General features: G+C 55.1%; 2 protein-coding genes across 3 annotated transcripts; one reads left to right on the forward strand and one right to left on the reverse strand.

Annotated features, from left to right (window-relative positions):
- Window positions 1–1,386: 1,386 nt before the first annotated feature.
- HPD (4-hydroxyphenylpyruvate dioxygenase) lies at window positions 1,387–6,791 on the reverse strand. Of its 2 annotated transcripts, XM_014253695.2 has the most exons (14): window positions 6,669–6,791; window positions 6,429–6,455; window positions 5,635–5,697; window positions 4,832–4,936; window positions 4,658–4,700; window positions 4,484–4,566; window positions 4,265–4,354; window positions 4,077–4,180; window positions 3,837–3,914; window positions 3,519–3,681; window positions 3,124–3,195; window positions 2,346–2,468; window positions 2,094–2,210; window positions 1,387–2,008 (listed from the first exon to the last, which is right to left on the reverse strand). In XM_014253695.2, exons 1-14 carry the CDS (start codon window positions 6,669–6,671, stop codon window positions 1,898–1,900), a joined length of 1,182 nt encoding a protein of 393 aa, XP_014109170.1. In that variant the 5' UTR covers window positions 6,672–6,791; the 3' UTR covers window positions 1,387–1,897. The 2 variants fall into 2 exon arrangements, with proteins under 2 accessions (XP_014109170.1, XP_014109171.1); XM_014253696.2 differs by lacking the exon at window positions 3,124–3,195.
- An 863-nt stretch (window positions 6,792–7,654) lies between these two features.
- On the forward strand, window positions 7,655–11,374 carry PSMD9 (proteasome 26S subunit, non-ATPase 9). The gene is made up of 6 exons (XM_005524273.3): window positions 7,655–7,798; window positions 7,891–7,993; window positions 8,768–8,961; window positions 9,415–9,516; window positions 10,029–10,117; window positions 10,429–11,374. Exons 1-6 carry the CDS (start codon window positions 7,685–7,687, stop codon window positions 10,454–10,456), a joined length of 630 nt encoding a protein of 209 aa, XP_005524330.1. The 5' UTR covers window positions 7,655–7,684; the 3' UTR covers window positions 10,457–11,374.
- Window positions 11,375–12,674: the final 1,300 nt, after the last annotated feature.

Genomic DNA, 12,674 nt, shown 5'->3' on the forward strand with positions numbered 1-12,674 from the left:
TCATGCTGTATATATTTGTTCATATTTTTGTGAATTGAATACTATGTACCATTGTATTATAGTAACTTTTATAAAGCAAACCATAAATATACTGACTTTTCTTACAGAAAAATTATGTTGTGCTTAATATATTATCAGGGAAGCTTTTTGCTCTGTGCTGGGAGCTGTGAGAGCTCAAGGAGGCAGATGCAGAACAAGAACAGTGTGAAGAACTGATTTTCAGCAAAGTTTACTGAAAATACTAATTCTGGTGAGCAGGAAATGAACTTAAGCAACATTATATTGCATGAAAGAAATATGTGTTTCTAATCTATAACCTTTAAGAAATGTCTCAGTATTAGCAATCTTGACAACCCTGGAGAGCTGAAGCAGAGCTCTCCTGACAGTGAACTAGGAGTCCCAAACATGCCCAGCCTCTGCAGGTGAGAGGTTCCTGCTCCTCCAGTTTCTGCCCTGGATTGCTCTGAGTTCATATCCTTTTTTTATTTATTTCTTTTTAACTTTATGGAGTCAAAAGCCCTGAACCTCCAGGTGAGGTGTCAGTGATGTGTGAGGCTGTTGTGGCCAGAGGCTCTTTGCTTTCTTCCTTTTTAAATCAGTTTATTCAAATGGCCAGGAGCTGGACTTGGATGATCCTTGTGGGTCCCTCCCAGGATATTCTGCCATTGTAAGAAATCTGGGATCCAGAGAAGGGGGAGTAGCTCAGGTTTGGCCCATGTACCCCCCCCACATTGGGGGGTTGGGGGTTCACAGTGGCCTCTCTGAGCTTTTATTTAACAAGAAATACCTGGAGCAGGGACAAGTGGAATGGCTGATGGAGGAGGAGGAGGTGGAAGAGACAGGACAGAGGCTGTAGGTGGCTCCCCAGCTCAGCTCCTGCATTCCTCAGGTGAGCACAGGTGAGCAGGGCACAGCCACACCTCGGGGGCCAGCTCGTGTCTGGAGCCTGGCCTCGGCAGGAGCTTGGGCTGCTCGGGCTCTGAGAGCTCCCACGCTGGGAAATTGGGAACAGGGGGGCTGTGGAGGGTGGTTCTGCAACAGTGGGGACACCCCAGGGTGTCCTTCAGCAGCTGGGACATGGAGTGCTGGATCTGCACCGGGACTCCCCAGGCACTAAGGCTGTGTCAGAAAAGGGATTTATTGCGTTGGGGAGGAATTCCCCGTGCAAAGGACAGCGACAACACCGGAGCAACACCCAGAGGGGACTTTGCACATGCAGCCAGGATCTGAGCCAAGGAATCGCTGCCAATGCCGGCAATTACTGCTTGGAACACGGGAGAAACCCCAACCCATCATTAATGCAGGAATTTACAGGTATTAGAGCAAGGCTGTGTTGCCTTAGGAAGGCTGAAATATGTAAATACAATTAATTCTCATTCCAGAGTGTTGGAGCTACCCTAAAACCATGTTTATTTTCAGCAAATTCAAATTCAAGATTGACTCTAAAAGCAATTAAACCAAAATCTTACAAAAGGAGATGCGCAGAGAGGCAAACGCCTCCGTGCTTTCGCAGCTTCCCGTGTAGCTAAAATTAAAACTTTGGATAGACTAAATTTGAGCACTCCCAGTTGTTTCTTCTGTCTTCCTCTGTAGCTGCGTGTCTTTGGCACATGCCTTAAATCTGCCTTTTGTTAAGAATTCAGTGGTTTGGATCAGATTAAGCTGGTTTTTGAGAGCATTTGCTATTTCCCACGCCCTGTCTCCCAGGAAGTCACCGAAGGGCAGTGCTGGGGTGGGGTTGGGAGAGGTGTTGGGTCCTTTTACATTGTCCAGTTTGGCAGTGGCTTCCCTGGATTTGTGGCTCTCAAGTCTGGGCTATTTATCAGGACATCGGGTGTTTCCCAGTTCATTTGGGATTCAGCTCCTTAGGGATGAGGGCAGCACTTCCTGCCATCCTCTACATCATCTTGGTCTCCCCATTGGGCTCCAGGACAGTCAGGTTTCCTCTGGCATCCTGATCCATTTCTATGGCTTCAAACAGAGACTTGAAGTTCCCGGCGCCGAAGCCCTGCGGAGACGGCAGCGTTATGGACCAGGGGCTTGGTGGCCCTGAGGTCTCATGGCCAGGATCAGCAGGAAATCCTCAAACCAACCTGGTGGTTGTGCCTCTGGATCACCTCCAGAAAGACCGTGGGTCTGTCTTGAACTGGTTTGGTGAAGATCTGGAGCAAATAGCCTTTTTCATCAAAATCCACCAGGATTTTCAGTTCCTGGAGAAAAGAAACAAGGCGACAGCTCGAAGACCCTCAGAGGAGCAAGTGGGGCTCTCTGTGTCACTCACATCCCTGCAAAGCACTTTGGGGAGCTGGTCCAGCCCTGGGCAGGCCTGACCCGCTCTGACTCACCGCCAGCTTGTCAATGTTCTCCTTCACTTTGATTTTGGCAGTTTTGAGCCTCTCCCGCAGCACCTGGTAGTAGCTGGAGGGCACATCCATGAACTGCATGCCCCGCTGCTTCAGGTTGGTGATCTGCAAGGCAGGGGAGAGCCAGCAGGGCTCAGTCTGGGAGGGGTTTGTGCCAGGAGCGTTTCCTGGGACAGGACAAAGATGCTTTCCCATGGCATTGGCCAGCCTCAAGCGTGAGAACCTGCCTCATCGTTTGGCACCAGGAATGGGCAGGCCCAAGATGCCCTCCCCAGGCACTGCAGGGAGCTGTGCAAGGATCTTTTGTCCTGCTCTCACCTAACTGATACCTCTGGAGGCCCTTTGGTCCAGAGAGGAGCCCAAACCTGGGTGCTGAGTCGCAGCTGGGCTCAACCCAGATCTGCCCCCACCCTGGCTAAAGGTGGGTTATGGGCTGTGGGGCTCAGCCTGGCAGCCGTGGCTGCCTCAGTCCCACCAGGCACCCTGCAAAGACACAGGTGCCACCAAGGGCCCTGCAGACCCTGGTTGCTTTAAGCTGGAGGGACAGGCAGCTCACAGGTGCAGGCAGGTCCCTCTGCAGTGACTCCCTGGGCAGTTAATCCTGGTTGTAAAACAACCACGGCACAAAGCCCGATGGCTCTGTGTCCTTGTACCCTGACAGGGTCATGGTCCACCCTGTGACAAGCACCGTGCCCAGAGCTGGGGCAGGGGGTCCCAGGGCAGGGGGTCCCAGGGCAGGGGGTCCCAGGGCTGCACTCACTGCTGTGATGATGTCGGGGGTGTTCAGTGCGATGTGCTGGACTCCGGCCCCTCCGTAGTAATCGATATATTCCTACAGGGAAAAGATGTCGCTGTGGAAGTCACAGCGCAGCTGCAGCTCTGAAGGGATGGGTGTGGGCTTAAAAATATGCAGGCAAGCTCAGGGGCATCATGGAATGACAAAGAGTGTTGATGAGATTGGGGTAAAATGGCTCTGCCCAGTAGCCCCCCAGGGTTTGCCAGACCCAAGCAGAGCCAGGATTGCTTTCTAGCAGCCACTTCAGCACAGCAGGACTGCTCTGGCTCCAAATCACTAACCCTTGGTCCCATTTCCTTCACCGAGATCCTCCTGGGAGTGGAGGCAGCCAGATGGCTTAACCACCAGTGTCCACTCACCTGAATCTGGGATTTTTTCTTGCCAGGTGCTGGCTCATTGATGGGCATTTTAATGGTCTCCTCATAGTTGGTGACCACAATGGAGCGCAGGGCACTGAACTCGGTGTGCAGCTGCTTGTCATCCACTGACCAGAAGCGGTGGAAGAGCAGGTTCTTCTGGTACCTGCCCAGGTCACAAGGGGCACAGTCAAGCCCTTACTCCATCCCCACAGAAATGAAGCTCTGCTCTGGCTTCATCAGCCCTGGTCAGAAGTGGTGAGACCAGCAGAGCTGTGCTGCTGCTCCATCCCACCTCCCACCAGCTCTCCCCACTCTCACCAGTCTGCCACTGGCACCATCTGGAGGTCAGGCTGGTTCCCCACAACGTGATCAACAAAGCTGAGCTTGGCACTTGGTCTGTGGGGGGAAGCCAAGGAGGGTCTCAGCCAGGCTCAGGGGTACCCCACAGCTCAGGGGGCCTCAGGGCAAGGCAGTGGGGACCTGTCCAGCTCCTTGGCAGGATATCCCACCAGAACGTGATGGCAAAGAGCCAGGCAGGACCCTCTGGAAAGTACTCACAGCTTGGGCAGCAGGGGGTCCTTGAAGAGGGGAGGCTGGTACCCAGGGAGGAACAGGCCCTTGTAGTTGAGCTTTTCTATCAAGGTGTGGGTGGTGTCACCGTACTGTGAGGGGGGAAAATGGTTGTGTTGTGGCTTTGTTTATGTGGGGGCCTCCCAGCTGCAGCCAGCTCCTGCCCTGCCACTCACCGTCTGGATCACTGCAAACTTCACCTTCCCAAATTTGTCCTGCTCCACCCATGGCTCCTTCACCACCACAGCACCGCGTTCCTTGGCTTTCTGGGCAGAAGGAGAGAGATCCTGTCCTGCTGCAGCTCCCCCAGACCAGGGGGAGACATCAACCAGGCCCTCCCTGCTTCCCTCACGGTTTTGGAGGGCTCCATGAGAAGGAGTGGAGGGGCTGCCCACCTGCACAATGAAGTCACAGTCCTCCACTTCAAAGGCGACGTCCTTCACCCCATCACCATGCTTCACCAGATGCTCCCCCATCTCTGCCCAGAGCAGGAACAGCCACAGGCATGAGCAGAACTGCTTTGCTCTGCCAGGGCCATTTCCCACTCCATGCCCCCCAGAGACACCTACCCTCATTCCCTGGGTTCAGAGCGGATGAGAAGACAAACATGATCTGCCGAGGAAGAGGAGAGGTGAGGATGGAGCTGCAGGTGATGGTTTTCACGGCTGGGTTTGGCAGCACCCTCATGTCTGACACTACCTCACCCTTTTCTGCCTTGGCACCTCGCTCAGGGGCTCCCTTACCTTGTCCTGCTTGACGACATGTGACACCACCTCCCTGCTGCCGGTCTCCAGCCCCCGGTACGCCAGCTCCTCAAACCCCAGCTTGTTGCAGTAGTAGGATGCAGCCTGTGGGCAGGGAAGAGTCCCTCTGGTTGAAGCTGCAGCGCTGGTGGGCCACAGGCCATGGAGAACAGCCACCAAGGCAGGTGCAAGTCACACTTGCCCTGTGTTTGTGTGTGTGTCTGTATGTGTGTGTGAGAACAGGCAGCAGCTTCTCTGCCTCCTCCAGCAGCCCGAGGGAGAACAGAGGCAAGAAGGGGCCAGGATTGAGGAAAAAGCCCAAATTCATTGTGAAGTGGGAGTTCTGCCTCCAGAACTTTCTGCAAGGGCTGCCATGGAGCAGGAAACATTTCTGTGTGTCCCCTGTTCTGCAAGGTTGGGTGAAAAGCAGCTCAAGTGTGAAGCAGAGGGCTGTTTAAGCCACCCAGGGCAAGGGATGGAGAACAGGTGCTGTGAGCCCACACAGCTCTGCAGGCTGGTGGCCACAGCTGAGCCCGGCCACGTGCGCTGGTTCACGCCCCACGTCCCTGTGCGCGCCCCCGGCAGCCGCCCCTCGCCTTGCGCAAGGGCCACCAAGGCCATCGGCGCCAGGCCAGGGCCAGGCTTTGGGACACCGGCACATCCCCGGCCAAGGGGCTGCTGGGATGAACCAACACCCCCCTGGCAGCCAATGCCTGTCCTGGTGTGGGAGGTGGCCCCTGGCACGGCTATCCCCTGGCACAGCTGTCCCCTTACACACGTGCCTGGCGGCCGCAGCTTCTCACCTGCTTGGCATTGCCGACCCAGAAGGTGATGGAGTGGAAATGGATGAAGCGGCCTCGTTGGGGCTAGAAGGAAGGGGAAACAAGGCTGAAAAGGCTGCTGCTGCTGCCTTTCCTGCAGCACTGCTCGGCTCCAGAGCAGGGGAAGCGGCAGCTGTGACCCTGCAAATGCATCTCCTGAAAATGATCTGAATTAACTGGGTGGAACATCCCCTGAATGATGATTTTCCAAAGTTCTTTACAGTCAAGTCCCACAGGATCCTGAGCTACAGGTTGGAAGGTACAAAACACTGATTTGCCTTTGCCTACAGCCACGTTCTCCCAGTGCTCCCCACAAGAGGATGTCCCAGCGAGCTGCCCACCTGCAAACCTCGCTGTGTTAAAGATTAATTCTCCCACAAAAGCTCTTACACAACCACCAGCACCAGGACAGATCCCCCTTTGCTCCGTTCCCCACCACTGCCCAGCCTGGCACAGAGCACCCAGCACTGGAAACACTTTAGAAGTGAAAAAGGTGGCAAAAAATGCAGCATCTGGAAATAAATGTTACATGGGATGAGGACTCTGCTTAAGGCTTGGTTTGACTGGGAAATACCCATCATCTCCTGGTCATCACTCTCCTCCCAAACCAGAAATTTCAATGATTAATACTAGTTTACAACAAGGATCTTGTGTGGCCCAGCCAGAGCAATTTTACTTCTGATTTCAACAAGTCACCAAGGAATTGATATAACCTGCACTAACATGACTGATGTTTCACACCAGGCAGAGGGACAGGACAGGGACACGACTCTTACCTTTTCCCCCTTGTCTGTGTAGGACGTCTGAAAGAGAATGAGAAAAGAGAGACATTAGCGGGACAGGCAGGTACAGCAGCCCCCAGGGAGCTGAATCCAAAGGTCAGGCTGTGAGGAGCAGCTCTACTGTGCCACTTCCAGCACCGCCACTGGGAAATCCGAATTCAAGCAGAGCTTAAATCTCCCAAGGCGTCCCGTGCCATGGAGCCCATGGATTTATCCCCCTCTGCTGCCCCTCACCATTTCTGTGACCTGGAGATATGACAGGAACAGAGCGCGATGACGGAAGGGCTTTCAATATAACGGCGGGACGGGGAGGCTCCTCCTCGGCCCCTCCTTCTCCCCCCACCAACCCAGGGATGTGTTGGGCTGGGAACTGCCCAAACCTGTCACTGGGGCCGTGTCACGGGGTCCTCGCGGCCCCGGCGGTGGCACTGTGGGGTGGGTGTGTGTGTGTGCAGCACATGAGGCTCTGCGGAGGGTGGGGACCCTGCTGACCCCGCAGCCAAATCCCTGCCCCGTGTGTGCCGGGGTTACGGGGGGGTGACGCAATTTGGGCAGCACATTCCCCCGACCCGCCCGCTGCCCCTGGGGACATTCATCCCTCCCTGGGGACATGTCATGCTGGCAGCGCTGAGCCAGGACAGCCTGCAGAGCCCTGCTGGGTGTGTGGTGGTGTGTGGGCACCTTGAGCCCAGCGCTGCAGGGACCCCAAAACGTGGGACAGCAGGAAGAGGAAGCAAGAGATGGCCCTGCCGGGGAGACACCAGTGCACAAACTCCACCTGACTGGGGGTGGTGGGAAGTCGGAGCCACCAGCAAGGCCAGGGAGGCTTGGGTGGGTGCCAGTGGCACGGAGGACAGGGGTGGGGGTCTCGGGGTGGGGCTGTCCCCTGCTGCCACAGTTCTGAGACAGACTGGACAGGGGCCAGCAGCAGCGACAGGGCCGTAACATCGCACACCACGGCTGTGTCACACAGTGATGGTGACACCACTGTTCCACCACATGTCACCATCAAAGCTGGGTAACCCACTGACAGTGACACCGCTGTGCCACCACATGTCACCATCACAGCCACCCCATGGCATCGCCAAAGCAGTGTGACAGTGAGGGTGACGCCGTTGTGCCACCCCGCTGTTGCCACCGCTGTGTCGCCGCTGTGCCACCCCGGCCCCGCCCCTGGTCCAGCCCCTGGGCGTGGCCTCCCAGTCCCGGCCCCGCCCCGCGCCCGTCCCGGCTCCCGTCCGGCCGCGGCCATGGCGGAGCCCGGCGGGGGCCGCCCCGTCACCGTCAGCGATGTCCAGCAGCTGGTGCGGCGCAAGGACGAGATCGAGGCGCAGATCAAGGCCTGCTACGAGCTGCTAGAGGGGGTCGGTGCCCGGGCAGGGCCGGGCCGGGCCGAGGGGCTCCGTGGGGGCCCGCGGGCCCGGCCCCCTCCCAACCGCCGCCTCTTCCCTCACAGCAAAAGGGCGTCGGGATGCACGAGCCGCTGGTGGACGCCGAGGGCTTTCCCCGCGCAGACATCGACCTGTACCAAGTGCGCACCGCCCGGCACAACATCATCTGTGAGCGGGGAACGGGAACCGGGCGGGGGGGCCCTTCCCGGGGCCGGGCCGCGCCCCCATCCCGCGGGATGAGCCAGCGAAACCGGGATGTGCGGGGGAAACGCGGCCCGTGGCCGGGAACAGACACCGCGAACAGCGGTGACACCGCTTCATTCTCTGAAACCCCCATCTCGCTCGTTATTTCCCAGAACCGGAGCCCAGGGCTGCGCTGAGCCTGTTTCCCAGCGGTTCTGCTCAGTGATCGGAGCTGCCGCCTGGGCTGAGTCAGTAAAATGCTTTTGTCCACGTGTTGCTGCAGCGGCGCTGAAATTCTGCTGCTGCTGCGGAGCCTTTTGCCATCTGTGAAACACAACAAAGCTTTTCTGTGTTGTTTGTAGAATAAAATTCGGGTAGGAAACAGTTTGGCATTTATTCATCCCAGGCTTTCCCAGTGCCCTGACTTTCAGGATGGGTTTTTCTCTTCATGTGTAATAGCAGGTGACTTAATGAAAAGAAGATTTAAGCTGCTCACTGAGCTGTAAGGGATCATGGGCCAGCCCTTCTGCCTTTGTGTGTTTACCAAAATTCACAGGGTAGTTTTCTCTGTGTCTGACTTTTACTGATAAACATCTGCTGGGCTGGCACCAGGCCCCAGCAGATAGAGCAGAGGTTCTTGCTGAGATCAGAGGCAGCCGGGGCACTGCTCTGTGTGGCTGCAGAGGGGAGCAGGTGCTGAGAGACGCCTTTTGGGGGAAGCCTCTCTGGCTCAATGTGCGCTCACGGTGTCACCCCCAGGTTTGCAGAACGATCACAAGGCCCTGATGAAGCAGGTGGAGGAAGCTCTGCACAAGCTGCACGCCCGGGAGAAGGAGAAACACGCCAAGGATGAGGCGGAGGCCTTGGCCGAGGCCATGAGCCAGAACCAGAGCCTGCCCCAGGCCTTTGCCAAAGTGAACGCCGTGACCCCGGGCTCTCCCGCCAGCATCTCGGTACGTGGGGCACAGCTCGTGGGGAGGGCTTTGTCTGGAGCCAGACAGCTCATGGCTTCCTCTGCCCCTTGTTAATAAGTGGGAATAAGCTGGATGCTTGATTAGGGTGTCACCCACTTTTTTTCTATCACTTTGGGATGTCCTGTGAAGGGGCTGGTCACTGTACAGGGATGAGATGGGTGTTCTCTGAGCTGTATCCTGCCGCCACACAGCTCCTCACTGACCATTCCAGCCTCAGTATTTCTCTTCCCATAAAACAGAGGAATGAACACTTAACCTCTCCCTATGGCCGTGGAGAGGCTGCAGTGATGTTCACTTGCCTGAGTGTGAGAAGTGTTACAGCACATCTCTCTCCCTGTGGCTGGGTCAAGGGTGATGCTCCTGTGTTATTACCTGTGTTATTACCTGTCTTTGGAGAATGCAGGTGCTCATCTCTCTTCTATCTCTATCCAGGGACTTCAGGTTGATGATGAGATTGTGGAGTTTGGATCTGTCAATGTAAACAACTTCCAAAACCTGCAGAACATTGCCACGGTGGTGCAGCACAGTGAGGGGGTGAGCTTATTCCTGCTGTGACTGCATTCTCTTGCCTGCCTCTGTTAGCCACAGCTTTTTCTATGGAACTTGGATCTCTGGAATCATAATTTCCACCTCAGAAACAGTGTCAGATTCAGTCTGTGCTGTCGTAGCCTTGTTCTCTCCCAGCACTGAGCTATTTGCTCATGAATGGAAGAGCTGAGAAGTGTGTGCTCTTTGCTGTGAGCATCACAGTTGTTTGTTCTCCCTGGGGACTCCCTGCAGCAGCATTGCTGTGCTGCCCTCGTGGGCTGGCCAGAGAAGCTGCCACAGCCATTAAGTTTTTGGTGGTGGAAGTGAGGGATCTCCCTGGAGATGACTTCACACAAAACACTTCTTTCAGTTATACCCACAGGAGTGGGAATGAGCCCTGCAGCAGAAAAGTTCCTTGGGCTTAATGTTCTTCTGGTGCTTCAGCAAAAGAAGGAAGAGAGTTGACTTTGTGCTGGAAAAGTGAAATGTTTTGGGTTTTATTTTTTCCTCTCTTTCAGAGGCCCCTGAGCGTGACTGTGATCCGTGGTGGCAGAAGGGTGCATGTGGGACTGACTCCAAAGCGCTGGGCCGGGAAGGGCCTCCTGGGGTGAGCTGCTTTTCACTTGCTGGAAGGGAAGAGGCTTTCACCAGCTCAGGGCACGTTTCTGAGCTGTGTCACTGCACTGCCCATTGTGACAGACCTCAGCAGGGGGCTGAGGCTGCTGGTTCTGCACAGGGATACAGGGAGTCAAGTTCCATCAAATATGAGCACAGGGAGAAAGTCTCAGTGGCTGGTTTGTCTGGTAGGGGAAACCAGTGGAGGAGGGTTGTGGTGGGTCTGATCCATCCCATGTCAGGTCTTCTGTGCCTGTTTGAGAAAGGAAATTTAGTATTTCCTTCTACCCTCTTCTTTTTCAGCTGCAATATCATTCCTTTACAAAGATGACTGTGCCTTGGAGAACAATAAAGCTGAAGCCTGTGTCTGCTTTCTGGACTCTGATCTGGTTTGAAAACTTCCCTACATGGTGTTGCTGTGACCTCTGGTGCCTGAAGGCTTCTGGCAGAACAGGGCCTGCCTGCAGTTCAGAATTGCACTGATTATCAGGAGGAACCTGCAGAGCTGCAAGATGTGGCTTCTCATCTCTTCCACCTTCTATCAATTTAGAATAAGGCTCTAGAGAGACCCAGATCTCACTTGATAACACGTTCCAAAGAGCTTGAAAGGCTCTTGTTTGGTGATAACAGAGCATTCTTTTTTCCTCTCCTTTAAAACTCCTGAGTATCATGTAATATATGCTAAAAAGTCCTAGAGCACTTTTTGATGCCTGTCATAGTAGATGACAGGCAAGAGATATGCAAGTTTGATACTTCATCTTCCCCACGTTGCCACAACTTCTAAAGTCAGTGAACATACTGAAAAGATTTTTGGAATGCCCAGTTATTTTAACACAATAAGTAATAGGGGTTATAATTCTACTTTTGGAACTTCTAGTAGGTTATGTAGTCATTATAAAAGCACTCCTAATCTTGGCTTCTCTATTTTCTTTTAATTTTTTTATGAATTAGTTTATTTGCAGGAGTTGATTTTGGGGTGGTTTCCTGGTTCCAGCCAGGACAGGGTTTACCTTTTTGTGCCTCCCATTCTCCTCTCCATCCTGCTGCTGGAGCAGAGGGGGAGTGGGTGAGGGGCACATGGTCTGGGGTGTTTTTCAGTGGGAACAGTAAATTGGGGAATACCATTCATAAACCACAACAGGTGCACAAACTATTTGAAGGGATTCCAGGAATGACTGGTTCGTTTGAAACTTATTTCCAGTTGAATTTCAAAATAGTCTCCCAAAACAATAAAACTGAGTATTGCTTCTCTCTGTTCTCATAGAAGTCATTACTTGGGGCAGTCTCTCTGGGTCAGGGAGATAATGGGAGCTGGTAACAAATCTCCTTTCCGCTCCCAGCAGGGTGTGAGGCTCTTTCTGGGCAGAAGGAAAAACAAATTAAGTTTAGAAAATGTTATTTGAGCTTAACAGCAAGGCTGAGGTTAACAGCTGGGAGCGTTTGGAGCTGATCATCTGCAGGGGTGAAGTGAGAGCCTGGAGTGAGCCCTGGAGTGGATTCCTTGTGCAAGTGCTGTCCTGGTTGGGGACCCTGGGGACTGGCAGGGGTTGGGGGATGATTTTTCTCACTTTGACTTCGCTTGTCCTGCTCAGGGAAGCCACTGGAGCAGAGCTGCCTACAACTCCTTGTGGACATCGGGTAAAGATGTCCACATCTATCCTTTATCCTATTTTCCGGGCAGGGAGAGGATTCGGTCCCGAATGGCTCCGGCAATGCCAAGAAGGGCTTTGTCACAGCCATGAGCGGGATTTAGGCTTGGGCAAGGTGAAGGGCTGAATGTTCCCTCCTCCGGGTCCCTGCTTTGGGCGGGGGGGGCGGGCAGCGCTGCCTCTTCTGGCAGCCGGTGGGGACGAGGAAGTTCCCCGGCCTCTCCCGGCGTTTCCCGGTGCAGCCGGTGAGGATGAGGAGGGTTCCCCCCGTCTCTCCCGGTGTTTCCCGGTGCAGCCGGTGGCGCTGCCGGTGCAGCCGTTGCCTGGGAACGGCGGTCGCAGAGGCAGAGAGACGCGGGGATCGCTGTGTCGGTGAGCGGGGGAGTCCTCGGGAGGGTCTCCAGGGGGTCCCTCGGGACAGCAGAAGGCACCGAAGCCTGGAGGGGTCTTGGGAACGGCTCCGTGTAAGCCCGGTGAGACCCGGTGACCGCGGCCGTTCCCGAGCTCCCGTCCCTCCTGCCGGGGCCCGGAGAAGGCTTTTCCCAGGGCCTCTTTCCCCTCCCGTGAAAGTTTTCTGTGCACAAGGTTTCGGTCTTGGCTCGAGTCCAGACCCTTGAAGGCGGAGATGAAGCAGCTGCCACCAGGAGCAGCTCTGTGCTCACAAGGGCTGAGACAAAACCCCATCCAAAAGAGAAATTTCCACGCCGGGCGCGGTGTGCGGGCAGACCGGGGGGAGCTCAGCTGGAATTACCGCTGCACTGGGCTTGTTTGTGCTCAGTGTGGGAATGTTACTGGAGCTGAGAAGAGGCTCTGGGACCCATTTCCCAGCTTGACAGGTGCCCTTTCCTCCTGCTGTGCCAAGTTCCAGGTTGTTGTGCAGCCAAACCTGGGAGAGTGTGT

This window comes from Pseudopodoces humilis, chromosome 20 (assembly GCF_049639895.1).
Source record: "Pseudopodoces humilis isolate 2021_Gansu_Grassland_sample_001 chromosome 20, ASM4963989v1, whole genome shotgun sequence".
In the NCBI taxonomy this organism is placed as follows: domain Eukaryota; kingdom Metazoa; phylum Chordata; class Aves; order Passeriformes; family Paridae; genus Pseudopodoces; species Pseudopodoces humilis.